Source organism: Ailuropoda melanoleuca, chromosome 7 (assembly GCF_002007445.2).
Source record: "Ailuropoda melanoleuca isolate Jingjing chromosome 7, ASM200744v2, whole genome shotgun sequence".
NCBI lineage: Eukaryota > Metazoa > Chordata > Mammalia > Carnivora > Ursidae > Ailuropoda > Ailuropoda melanoleuca.
In genome coordinates, this window is record NC_048224.1 from 61,454,965 (window position 1) to 61,469,462 (window position 14,498).

Here is a 14,498-nt window from a genome sequence, read left to right on the forward strand (position 1 = left end):
AAGAAATCAGAAGAGAAATTTAAAAATACCTTGGGCTAAATGAAAATGGAAATACAATATACCAAAACATGGGATGTGGCAGAAGCAACTCTAAGAGGGAAGTTTATAGCAATAAACAAAAGATCTCAATTAAACAACCTAACTTTACACTAGGAAAAGACAAACTAAACCCAAAGTTAGTAGAAGGAAGAAAATAACAAAGTTCAGAGTGGAAATAAATGAGATAGAGACTAAAAAGACAATCGAAATGATCAGTGAAACAGGAACTATTTTTAAAAGATAAACAAAATAGAGAAACCTTTAGCTAGATTCACCAAGAAAAAATAGAGAAGACTCAAATAAAATCAGAAATGAAAGAGACATTGCTGTTGATACCCAGAAATCTCAAGAGTCATAAGAGACTGCTATGAACAATTATATATGAACATATTAGACAAAATAGAAGAAGCGGATAAATTCCTACAAACATACAACCTACCAAGACTGAATCATGAAGAAATATAAAATTTGAACAGACTCATTACTAATAAGGAGATTGAATTAGTAAACAAAAACCTCCCAACAAACAAAAGTTCAGGACCAGATGGCTTCACTACGAATTCTACTAAACATTTAAAGAATTAGCACCAATCCTTTTCAAATTCTTCCAAAATGTAGAAGAGGAAGGAACACTTCCAAACTCATTTTATGAGGCCACCATTCATCTGACACCAAAACCAGACAAAGACCCTACAAGAAAAGAAAATTACAGGCCAATATCCTGATGATTACAGATGCAAAAATCTCAACAAAATATTAGAAACTCAAATTCAACAATACATTAAAAGTATCATGATCAAGTAGGATTTATTACAGGGATGCAAGGATGGTTCAACATCTACAAAGTAGTCAATATACCACATTAACAAAATGAAGGATAAAAAAATCATATGATCATTTCAGTGGGTGCAGAAAAAGCATTTGACAATTTTTTTATCATTTATGTTAAAAAAAAGAAAGAAAGAAAAAACTTCTCAACAAAATGGGTATGAAGGGAATGTACCTCAACGTAATAAGGGCCATACCTGACAAGCCCACAGCTAACATAATATTCAATAGTGAAAAACAGAAAGCTTTTCCTCTAAGATCAGAAGCAAGACAAGGATGCCCACTATCCCTATTTTTATTAAACATAGTATTGGAGGTCCTAGTAGGAAAGGGGTTTTAGGCAAGAAAAAGAGATAGAAGGCATCAAATCAGAAAGGAAGAAGTACAACTGTTGCTATTTGCAAATGACATGGTAGTATATATAGAAAACCCTAAAGAGGGGCGCCTGGGTAGCACAGTTGTTAACCATCTGCCTTCGGCTTAGGGCGTGATCCAGGCTTTCCGGGATCGAGTCCCACATTGGGCTCCTCCACTGGGAGCCTGCTTCTTCCTCTCCCACTCCTCCTGCTTGTGTTCCCTCTCTCCCTGGCTGTCTCTGTCACATAAATAAAATAAAATCTTAAAAAAAAAAAAAAGAAAACCCTAAAGAATGCCACCAAAAAACTGTTAAAATTAAGAAACATATTTAAGAAAATTGCAGGATACAAAATCAATACACCAAAATCCATTATGTTTCTATGCCCTGATAGCTATCAGAAAAAGATTTTAAGAAGATAATCCCATTTACAATTGTATCAGAAAGTATAAAATACCTCGGAATAAATATAACCACGGAAGTGAAAGACCTGTACATGAAAACTATAAGATATTGATGGGAAAAATTGACAAAAATAAATAGATATTCCATGCTCTTGGATTGGAATATTGCTTAAATGTTCATATAAGCCAAGCAAACTACAGAGTCAATGCAAAACTTATCAAAATTCCAATGGCATTCTTCACAGAAATAGAACAAACAATCCTAAAATTTGTACAGAAACACACACACACACAAAAGAAAAGCAAAAAAAAAAAAGTTGGGTTTTTTAAAAGATTAATAAAAATAACAAAGTTCTTGCATGAGTGAACAAAAGAGAGATAGAAAGAAGGCATTATAAACAATACTCAGAGTAAAAGAGAGTACTTCACAAAAGGTGGTAAACATAAACAAGAACTTTTGAACAGCCTTATGCCAATAAGTCTTAAAACTTAAATGAATTTTAAGAAAAAATAAATTTGCCACACACAACTAAAGAAAAAATAGAAAGCCTGAATCATTCCGTAGTGATTAAAGAAATTAGTTTAGAACCTTCCAACAAAGAAAAAAACACTAGAGGAAGAAAAAAGATAGCGGAGGAGTAAGGGACCTTTTTTCAGCTGGTCCCCTGAATTGAGCTGGATATCTACCAAATCATCCTGAACACCCATGAAATCAGCCCGAGAGGTAGGAATATACATCTGCATCTCTACAAACAAACATCTCTGGTGCTGAGTATTGAGGTACAAAGCGGGGAGCCGCGAATCCGCACACAGATATCGGAAGATAATTGGAAGGGGGAGGAAGCCGCCACACTCGGGGGCCAGGAAGCAGTAGCCTCCTGCACGGGGGAGCGGGCCAGACTCACGGACCGGCACCCGGGAGAAAGCAGACTAAGACCGGGAGCTCAGGAACGCGCGTGCAGCCATACTGAAAACCAGAGCTCCAGAGCGCTCGCTCGAACTAGACTGAAACCAGGAGCTTGGGAGCTCAGGAGTGCATGCGGGAACCAAGGGCAGCTGGCCTGTTAGAAGCACAAAGGACAGAGACGTGCCGGCCCTGGGAGCGAAGACTGGGAGAGTGGCTGTGGGGCGCACAACCCAGGAGGCTGCAGGGGTTTTAGCAGCACCGACAGAAACAAAGTGGCCAGGAGAGCTCAGTGGAGAGCAGACTGCAATCTCTGTGTTCTGAGACAGAGGCTATGATATGGCCACTGCTGCTCTGTCTCTCAGAAGAGTCACAGAAAACTGTCAGGGAAAGCCACCAGAGTACAAAAGCCTGAAAATACTGGTTCGCATTGTGCCATCCCCACCACCTCTCACAGGGGACAGGGCAACTCTACCCAAACAGGGTTCCCTAAGTATCAGCGCAGCAGGCCCCTCCCCCAGAAGGCAGGCTGAAAAATCAAGAAGCCCACATCCCTAAGGTCCCTATAAAACAAGTGCACATTGCTTGGGTCCAATAATCTGGACTCTCTACATCGCTGCAACCACTTCTCATTAGAATGACAAGGAGGAGGAACCACCAACAAAGGAAAGAAACAGACACTGTGGCCTCTGCCACAGAACTAATGGATATGGATATAACCAAATTGTCAGAAATGGAGTCCAGAGTAACAATGGTCAGGATGATGTGTAGGCTTGAAAAAAATATTAATGAAAATATTAATGAGAATATAGAATCTCTAAGGGTGGAAATGTGAGCGAATCTGGCAGAAATTAAAAATGCTATGAATCAAATGCAGTCTAAACTGGATGCTCTGATGGCCAGGGTAAATGAGGCAGAGGAATAAATTAGTGAGTTGGAAGATAGGATGATAGAAAAGAAGGAAAAAAATGGAAACTTGGCTCAAAAAAAATCCAATCTCAAGAATGTAGGTTACGGGAGATATTGACTCAATGAAACATTCCACTGTCAGAAACATCGGCATCCCTGAGAGCGTGGAGAACGAGAGAGGTCTAGAGCAGATATTTGAACAAATTGTACCTGAGAACTTCCCTAATCTGGCAAAGAAAACAAGCATTCGTGTCCAAGAGGCAGAAAGGACCCCTCCCAAGATCAGTGAGAACAGACCAACACCATGTCACATAATAGTACAATTCCCAAATCCTAGAAACAATGATACAATCTTGAAAGCGGTCAGGGGGAAGAGAATCCTCACCTACAAAGGGAGGAACATCAGAGTAACGTCAGACCTAACTACAGAGACCTGGCAAGCCAGAAAAAGCTGGCAAGACATATTCAGAGCACTAAGTGAGAGTAACATGCAGCCAAGGATCCTTTATCCAGCAAGGCAGTCATTCAGAATGGATGGAGAGACAAGGACCTTCCAAAACCGGCAGAAACTGAAATAATATGTGACCACCAAGCAAACCCTACAAGAAATATTAAGGGGGTTTTATAAAAGTAAAAAGACCCCAAGAGTGATACAGATCAGAAATTTACAATCTATAGAAACAAAGACTTCACAGGCAACGTGACATCATTAAAAATCATATTTCTCAATAATCATTCCCAATGTGAATGACCTAAATGCTCCCATAAAACACCACAGGGTTGCAGATTGGATAAAAGACATGACCCATCCATATGCTGTCTACAAAACACTCATTTTCAACCTACGATACATCCAGACTGAAAGTGAAGGGTTGGAGAACCATTTTTCATGCCAACAGACCTCAAAAGAAAGCTGGGGTAGCAATTCTTATATCAGACAGATTAGATTTTAAAGTAAAGACTGCAATTAGAGATACAGAAGGACACTATATTATTCTCAAAGGATGTATCCAACAAGTTGATATGACAATTATAAATATCTATGCCCCCAAGAGGGGAGCAGCTAGAAACACAAACCAACTCTCAACCAGAATAAAGAGACATATAAATAATAATACATTAATAGTACGGGACCTCAACACTCCACTCTCAGCAATACACAGATCACCTAAGCAGAAAATCACCAAGGAAACAAGAGCTTTGAATGACATGCTGGACCAGATGGACCTCATAGATATATACAGAACACTACCCCAGAACAACAGAATACTTGTTCTTTTTGAATGCACATGGAACTTTCTCCAGAATAGATCATATACTGGGTCACAAAATAGGTCTCATTCGGTACCGAAAGACTGAGATTATTCCCTGCATATTCTCAGAACACAAGGCTTTGAAAGTGGAACTCAATCACAAGGAAAAATTTGGAAGAAACTCAAACATTTGGAAACTAAGAACCATCCTGCTCAAGAATGATTGGGTAAACCAGTAAATTAAAGAAGAGCTTAAGAAATTTATGGAAACTAATGAGAATCAAAACACATCGGTCCAAAACCTATGGGAGAATGCAAAGGCAGTCCTAAGGAGAAAATGCATAGCCAACCCAACCTCACTCAAAAGAATAGAAAAATCTAAAATTTTCTTTGCGTCAGAATCCGGGGATGTACTGTATGGTGACTAACATAATATAATAATAAAATATAAAAAAAAAAGAAAAAGAAAAATCTAAAATTTTTATATTCTCACCGCAAGAAGCTGGAGCTGGAACAGAACAGGTCTAACCCATGCACGAGAAGGCAGTTGATCAAGATTAGAGCAGAGATCAATGAATTAGAAACTAGGAGCACGGTAGAGCATCTCAACAGAACTAGAAGCCAGTTCTTTGAAAGAATAAATAAGATCTATAAGCCACTGGCCAGACTTATTCAAAAGAATAGAGAAAGGACCCAAATTAATATAATTATGAATGTAAGTGGAGCGATCACAACCAACACCAACGAAATAGGAAGGAGCACTAGAAACTATTATCAACAACTTACGCCAATAAATTAAACAACCTGGAAGAAATGGATGCCTTCCTGGAAACCTACAAACTACCAAGACTGAAACAGGAAGAAATTGATTATCTAAACAGACCGATTAAGTATGAAGAGATTGAAGCAGTGATCAAAAACCTCCCCAAAAACAAGAGTCCAGGACCTGACGGATTCCCCTGGGAATTCTACCAAACATTCAAAGAAGAAATAATACCTATTCTCCTGAAACTGTTTCAAAAAATAGAAACAGGAGGAAAACTACCAAACTCATTCTGTGGGGCCAGTACTACCTTGATCCCCAAACCAGGCAAAGACCCCATCAAAAAGCAGAATTACAGACTGATATCCCTGACGAATATGGACGTCAAAATTCTCAACAAGTTCCTAGCTAATAGGATCCAACAGTACATTAAAAAGGATTATCCATCACAACCAAGTGGGATTCATCCCTGGAATGCAAGAGTGGCTCAACATTCACAAATCGATCAGTGTGATAGATCATATCAACAAGAAAAGAGTTAAGAACCATATGATCCTCTCGATGCAGAAAAAGCTTTGGACAAAATACAGCATCCTTTCCTGATTAAAACCCTTCAGAGAGTAGGGATAAAGGGCACATACCTCAATTTAATAAAAAGCATCTATGAAAAGCCTACAGTGAATACCTCAATTTCATAAAAAGCATCTATGAAAAGCCTACAGTGAATATCATTCTTTTTTTTTAAAGATTTATTTATTTATTTATTTATTTATTTATTTATTTATTAGACAGAGATAGAGACAGCCAGTGAGAGAGGGAACACAGCAGGGGAGAGGGAGAGGAAGAAGCAGGCTCCCAACCGAGGAGCCTGATGTGGGACTCGATCCCGGAACGCCGGGATCACGCCCTGAGCCGAAGGCAGATGCCTAACGACTGCACTACCCAGGCGCCCCTACAGTGAATATCATTCTCAACGGGGAAAATCTGAAAGCCTTTCCCTTAGGATCAGGAACATGACAAGGATGCCCACTCTCGTCATTATTGTTCAACATAGTACTAGAAGTCCTTGCAAGAGCAATCAGACAACAAAAAGGGATAAAAGGTATTCAAATTGGCAAAGAAGTCAAGCTCTCTCTCTTTGCAGATGACATGACACTTCATATAGAAAACCCAAAAGACTCCACCACCAAATTACTAGAACTCACACAACAATTCAGTAATGTGGCAGAATACAAAATCAATTCTCAGAAATCAGTTGCATTTCTATACATGAACAATGAGACTGAAGCAAGAGAAATTAGGGAAGTGATTCCATTTACAATAGCACCAAAAATCATACGATATCTCAGAATTTACTTAACCAGAGACATAAAGGATCTCTATTCTTGAAAATACAGATCACTCTTGAAAGACATTGAAGAAGACACAAAAAGATGGAAAAACATTCCATGCTTATGGATCAGAAGAATAAACTTACTTAAAATGTCTATGCTACCCAGAGCAATCTACAATTTCAACACCATCCGGATCAAAATACCAATGACATTTTTCAAAGAGCTGGAACAAACAGCCCTTAAATTTGTGTGGAACCAGAAAAGGCCCCGAATCGCCAAGGAAATGTCGAATAGAAAAAACAAAGCTGGGGGCATCACGTTGCCTGATTTCAAGCTATACTACAAAGCTGTGATCACCAAGACAGCATGGTACTGGCACAAAAGCAGACACATAGACCAATGGGACAGAGTAGAGACTCCAGAAATGGACCCTCGGCTCTTTGGGCAACTAATCTTTGACAAAGCAGGAACAAACATCCAGTGGAAAAAAGACCATCTCTTCAATAAATGGTACTGGGAAAATTGGACAGCTATATACAGAAGAATGAAACTTGACCACTCTCTCACATCATCACAAAGATAAACTCCAAATGGATGAACTACCTCAAATGTGAGACAGAAATCCATCAAAATCATAGAGGAGAACATAGGCTGTAACCTCTTTAACATTGGCCACAACAACTTCTTTCATGACACATCTCCAAGGGCAAGGGAAACAAAAGAAAAAATGAACTTTTGGGATTTCATCAAGATAAACAGCTTCTGCACAGCAAAGGAAGCAGTCATCAAAACAAAGAGGGAACCCACAGAATGGGAGAAGATATTTGCAAATGAAACTACAGATAAAAGGCTGGTATCCAAGATCTATAAAGAACTTCTCAAACTCAATACAAGAAACAAATAATCAAATAAAAAAAATGAGCAGAAGATATGACCAGACACTTTTCCAATGAAGACATACAAATGGCTAATGGACACATGAAAAAATGTTCAACATCATTAGCCATCAGGGAAATTCAAATCAAAACCACATCGAGATACCACCTTCTGCCAGTTAGAATGGCCAAAATTGATACGGCAAGAAACAACAAATGTTGGAGAGGATGTGGAGAAAGGGGAACCCTCTTACACTGTTGGTGGGAGTGCAAGTTGGTATAGCCACTATGGAAAACAGTGTGGAGGTCCCTCAAAAAGTTAAAAATAGAGCTACCCTATGACCCAGCAATTGCACTACTGGGTATTTACCCCAAAGAAACAGACGTAGTGAAGAGAAGGGCCATATGCACCCCAATGTTCCTAGCAGCATTGTCCACAATAGCTGAGCTCTGGAAGGAGCCAAGATGCCGTGCAACAGATGAATGGATAAGGAAGATGTGGTCCATATATACAATGGAATATTATTTAGTTATTAGAAAGAACGGTTATCCAACATTTGCAGCAACATGGGCGGGACTGGAGGAGATTATGCTAAGTGAAATAAGTCAAGCAGAGAAAGACAATTATCGTATGGTTTCAATCATTTATGGAGCATAGGAAATAGCAGGGAGATCAGTAGGAGAAGGAAGGGAAGAATGAAGAGGGGGTAAACAGAAGGGGGAATGAACCACAAGAGACCATGGACACTGGGAAACAAACTGAGGATTTCAGGGGGAGGGTTGGGGGATTGGGATAGGTTCAGTGATGAGTATTAAGGAAGGCACGTATAGCATGGAGCACTGGGTGTTACATCCAAACAACAAATCATGGAACACTACATAAAAAACTAAGGATGTACTGTGTGGTGACTAACATAACATAATAAAAAAATTTTTTGAAGAAAAGTAAACAACACTAGGTTGAGATGGTTTTACCCCCATCTTCTACCAAATATTCAAAGTATAGATAATTGCAACCTAACAAAATATTTCAGAGCTTAGAAAAAATATGAGCATAACTTTCTGCTTATTTTACTTGCATAATTTAATAACAGATATGACAAGGATTGCCATAGCATCAAAAAGTATAAAATAGTTAGGAATAAACTGAACAAAAGATATGCAAGACTTGTATACTGGAAACTATAAGACATTAATGAAAAAAGTTTTAAAAGATATAAATAAGTGGAAAAACATCACATGTTCATGGATTGGAAGCCTTGATATTGTTAAGATGACAGTACTCCCCCAAATGATCTACAGATTCAGTCCACTCCCTATCAAAATCTCAGATTACTTTCTTGCAGAAATTGACAAGCTGATCCTAAAATTCATATGGAAACATAAAGACGTGGAATGACCAATACAATCTTGAAAAAACAATAGGAGTATTTATACTTCTTGATTTCAAAACTTACAGAAAAGCTGCAGTAATCAAGACAATGTGGTAATGGCTTAAAGATAAATGGAATAGAATCAATGGAATAGAATTGATAATCCAGAAATAAGCCTCTATATTTATGGTCCATTGTTGTTTGACAAGGTTGTCAAGACAATTCAATGGTGAAAGAACCATATTTTCAACAAACAGCTTGTGCTGGGACAACTGGATATCTATATGCAAAAGTGTGAAATTGGATCTCTTCCTTACAAATATGAGCTAAAACTATGCAGCTCTTAGAAGGAAACAGAAGTAAATCTTCATGACCTTTGATTAGGCAATGGTCTCTTGACACCAAAAGCACAAAAGGAAAATAGACAAACTAAACTTGATCAAATTTAAAATTGTATGTTATATGTCAATTATGCCTCAATACAGAATTTTTAAAATGTGTGGAATTGCAAAATAAAAAGACAACACAAAGAATAGGAGAAAATATTTGCAAATCATATATCTGATAAGGGACTGGTATCCAGAATATATAAAGAACATTTATAACTCAGTAATAAAAAGACAAACAATGCAATTAAAAAACAGTCGAAGGATTTGAATAAATATTTTTCTGAAGAAGATATTCAAATGACTAATATGGACATGAAAAGATGCTTAGGCTCATTAGTCATCAGGGAATTTAAAATCTATAGCGATGTAATACTTCATACTCACTAGGGTGGTTATAATTTAGAAAAAAAAATCAATGGTGAAAAGATGGACTTTTCAATCAGTGGTAATAGGGACAACCAGACAATAAGGAAAAAAGTACAGTTTGACCCTTTACCTCATACCATACTCAAAAATTGCAAATAGACTGAAGACTTAAGTATGAATGACAAACAGTAAAACTTTTGGAAGAAAACACTGGAAAAAATCTTTATGATTTTAGGACAGGAAAGGTGGGGTTTTTTTTCACTTTTTATTTTGAAATAATTTTAGCCTTGCAGAAAAGTTGCAAATACAGTACAAAGAATTCTCAGATACCTTCACCTGAATTCCCCAGATGTTAACATTTTGAAGTATTTGATTTATCATTCAGAGAGGTATTTCTTAACGTAAAAAAAGGCACAAGTCATAAATGAAAAGATTAATAGACTACATTAACATCAGCAATGCCTCTTCATTAATAATAAATAAAATATAAAATGTGAAAAAGACATACTACAAACTAGGCTAAAGACATATAAACAAGGTACAAACCTGTGGTAGAACTGAGTGATAAACACAAACATCGGTGTGGTGGTAGTTTCTGAAAGGGAGCAGAAGAGAATACAGTTGGGACACAGGTCACAGACACTTTCAAGGTAATGATTATATTCTGTTTCTTAAGATGGGTAGTTGGATACCACCTCGCACCCATTAGGATGACTCCTATAAAAAAACAAAAACAAAAACAAAGCAAAACAAAAAAACCCAGAAAAGAACAAGTATTGGTGAGGACATGGAGAAATTGGAGCCCTGTTCACTGTTGGTGCAATGTAAAATAGTAGCTGCTATGGAAAACAATAGAGTCAAAAAATTAAAAATAGAATTACCATATGACTCAGCAATTCCATTTCTGGGTATATGCCGAAGAGAATTAAAAGCAGGGACTCAGAGATATTTGTACACATGTGTTCATAGCAGGATTATTCAAAAAGTAGTCAGAAAGTGGAGGCAACCCAAATGTTCATTATTGGATGAATGAATAAAGAAAATGTGATATAGGGCTCTTGGGTGGCTCAGTTGGTTAAGCATCTGCCTTCAGCTCAGGTCATGATTCCAACGTCCTGGGATTGAGTCCCACATCGGGCTCCCTGCTCAGCAGGGAGTCTGCTTCTCCCTTTCCCTCTGCCCCATCCCTGGCTTGTTTGCTCTCTTAGTCACTTTCTCTCTCTCAAGTAAATAAATAAATAAAATCTTTTTTAAAAATGTGATCTGTACATACAATGGATATTATTCAGCCTTAAAAATGAAGGAATTCTGATTCATGCCACAGCGTAGGTGAGCCTCAAAAACATGATGCTAAGTGAAATCTGCCAGTCACAAAGAGACAAATACTATATGATTCCACTTTTATGAGATACCTAGAACAGTCAATTTCATAGAGACAGAAAGTAGAATGGTGGTTGCCTGGGTCTGAGAGGAGTAGGGAATGGGGGAGTTATTATTTAATGGAGACAGAGTTTCTGTTTAACAAAATGAAAAGAGTTCCAGAGATAGATGGTGGTGACAATAGCACAACAATGTGAATGTACTTAATAGCACTGCGCTGTACACTTTAAATTGATTAAAATCGTAAATTTTATGTTATGTGTATTTTACTATAATTTTTAAAACAAAAATAATACATTAGTAGGTAGTTCATACTTGGGTGTTTGTTGTATTATTTATACCATACAGATATACTGTTAGTTGCGTCTACTCAATATTTAATTTTTTAAAAATTTAGGTGTATACTTGGAAAGATTTGAGATTCATTCTTAAGAAACATCAGGCTTTACAGATAAAGACAATTATCATATGATTTCTCTCATCTATGGAACATAAGAACTAGGATGATCGGTAGGGGAAGAAAGGGATAAAGAAAGGGGGGGTAATCAGAAGGGGGAATGAAACATGAGAGACTATGGACTATGAGAAACAAACTGAGGACTTCAGAGGGGAGGGGGGTGGGGGAATGGGATAGGCTGGTGATGGGTAGTAAGGAGGGCACGTATTGCAGGGTGCACTGGGTGTTATACGCAACTAATGAAGCATCGAACTTTGCATCGGAATCCGGGGATGTACTGTATGGTGACTAACATAATATAATAAAAAATCATTAAAAAAAAAAGAGAGAGATTTAAAAAAAAAAGGAAACATCAGGCTTTAGTGATAATTAGATGTGGACAGTTGAAGGAGAAGGAGAGTTTTCAGAATTGAGCATGGGAAGGGAAAACTACTGTAGACTGAGCCTATAAACATACTAATTGTGTTATGTTTGGGACATTTAAAGCTTGAGATTCCTAGCCAATATTAGAAAGAAATATCTAGTTGGTTCTATGAGGCTAGAGCTCAGAAAAAGGTGAGAAGTGAAAGACTTTGGGAGAAGTATCATTATTTAAAGCCATGGATGATGGGCATGTACGACATCACTTAAAGAAAGAGTTTAGCTAGAACAGAGAAGAGGGCTTAGGGCCATCCTTGGGAATGCCAATATTTAGTGGTCAGACAGAACAGGAGCCAGCAAAGACATTGAGAAGGAATGGCCAGAGAAATAAGAGGAAAGCTAGGGAGTATGGCAACACAGGTGCCAATGAGTGAGCTTTCTTTATGGATATGCCTTTCCCATAGATTTTCTCTGTACTATTCTGTACATCTCCATGTTATCCATGTTATTTTTCTGTATGTGTTTTTCTGCCATTTTTCCTCTACATGTAGTTGCAAGATGTCTGATTTTTTCCCTGATTTTTTATATCTCTCTACCCAATTTTCTGTTTTATCTTTTTCTTCACTTCCCTTTTATCTTTCCTTCCATTTCTCAATTTATTTTTAAGTGACTCTGATACACTATTCAGGTATTTTATAATTTTATTGTGAATGATTTTTTCACAGAATTGTGTGTTGCTTTTTAATATCATTTAAAAATTACTCTAAGATTTTATATGTAATACAAAAGAAGAAGAAGAAGAAGAAGAAGAACCCACTAAAATAAATAGTCCCCATATTTTCTTTTGTCTCTGTTGATTTTCTTTGTGGGATAATGGATTGGTTTTGTTGTTTTGTTTTAAAATTTTTATTTAATTCTTTTTTCCTGTATAAAGAAAATGATGTCATTTTTTCCTTTCTTTTGAGAGAGAGAGTGTGCAGGGGTGGAGGGTGTAGAAGGGGCAGAGGGAAAGGGAGGGAGAATCTTAAGCAGGCTCCACACCCAGCATGGAGCCCAATGCAGGATTTGATCTCATGACTTTAAGATCATGACCTGAACTGAAATCAAGAGTTGGATGTTTAACTGACTGAGCCACCCAGGTGCCCCTAAAATGATGTCATTTTTTAAGTACTTTTGGCTATCTCAGTGATCTAAAAGTAATGCCTTATGTGCAGATATATACATATTATGCACAGGTTCTTTTGTATTTATAGAATAAAATTGTGTATTATTATAAGACAAGGTTTTGCTTTGTTTTTTTCCAAAACCATTGTCTCCCAGAAAAAGAGGTGTATTTGAGTCTTTACAAATATTTTTTGTTCTCTAAATTACTTTATTTTTAAGGAGAAAGTGTCAATTGAGGAGAGCACTCAGCTTGAAATAGACTTGGTGTTTATTTCGAATAGAGAAATTATCTGAGAGAAATCCTTAAAAGGGAAAAAAAAGAAATGTTAACACAGGTTTATTAAGTATTTCTTGGAGTATGAATTGAAAATTATAAGCACTGAATGTTGTTTAATGAACGTACTGAAGATCACTTTCAGCAGCAGCGTACATGAATGGATGGAGAAGATGTGAGATATAAACACAATGGAATATTACTCAGCCATGAAAAAGAATGAAATCGTGCTATTCACAATGACTTGGGTGTGACTAGAAAGATTAATGCTAAGCAAAGTAAATCAGAGGAAGACAAATACCATATGATTTCACTCATATGTGGAATTCAAGAAACAAACAGCAAAGGGAAAAAAAAAGAGAGAGAGAGAGAGAGATAAACCAAGAAACAGACTCTTAATTATGGAGAACAAACTGATGGTTACCAGAGGGGAGGTGGGTGGGGGATGGGGGAAATAGGTGATGGGGATTAAGAAGTACACTTGTGAGGAGCACCAGGTGTTATATGTAAGTGCTGAATCACTATATTTTACATTTGAAACTAATATAACATTGTATGTTAACTAATATAACATTGTATGTTAACTAATTGGAATTAAAATAAAAACTTCTTTAAAAATGTAGACAGAGGAAGGGATAAAATATGCATATGTAAGGTATATACAAAACAGGAAGAATACATTTAATTGATTAAGCAAAGGATAATACATGATATGTAGAAACTAACTTTGGAAAAGAGTGAGACATGTCTTACAAAATAACAACAACAAAAGCAAAGTACATCATGAGAATGTAAATTGCAAGATCCAAATAGGGTTTACCTTTGAAAAGCTGGGGAGTGGGAGGTGGGGAATTGGAGGACATATACAATATGGCTTCAACTTTACAATATATTGTTTCCTCTAAAGAAGAGAGGAATTTCAATCACTCAATCAACCAATAAAAAAGAATTTGAAGCAGTTGTGGGAAAATGTTAAAAGGTGACCAGCCTCATATTGTTCTCTTTTCTGTGTGCTTAAAATAGTTCATAGTAAAAAAAAAAAAAAAACCCACAAAAAACAAAACACAACAA

The 14,498-nt window shown here is 37.0% G+C and overlaps 1 protein-coding gene across 4 annotated transcripts in view; it reads left to right on the forward strand.

The window, feature by feature from the left end:
- Nucleotides 1–14,498, forward strand: part of PARP4 (poly(ADP-ribose) polymerase family member 4) — a 134,599-nt gene that overhangs the window by 115,192 nt on the left and 4,909 nt on the right. The window contains exon 33 of one of the 4 annotated variants that reach the window (XM_034664938.1): nucleotides 6,853–6,878. The exons of the other annotated variants lie outside the window; for them this stretch is intronic. Coding sequence (XP_034520829.1) covers nucleotides 6,853–6,863 — 11 coding nt within the window. The 3' untranslated portion in view covers nucleotides 6,864–6,878. Of the gene's footprint in view, nucleotides 1–6,852; nucleotides 6,879–14,498 lie in introns of those variants that run through there. 4 annotated transcript variants of the gene reach the window in all.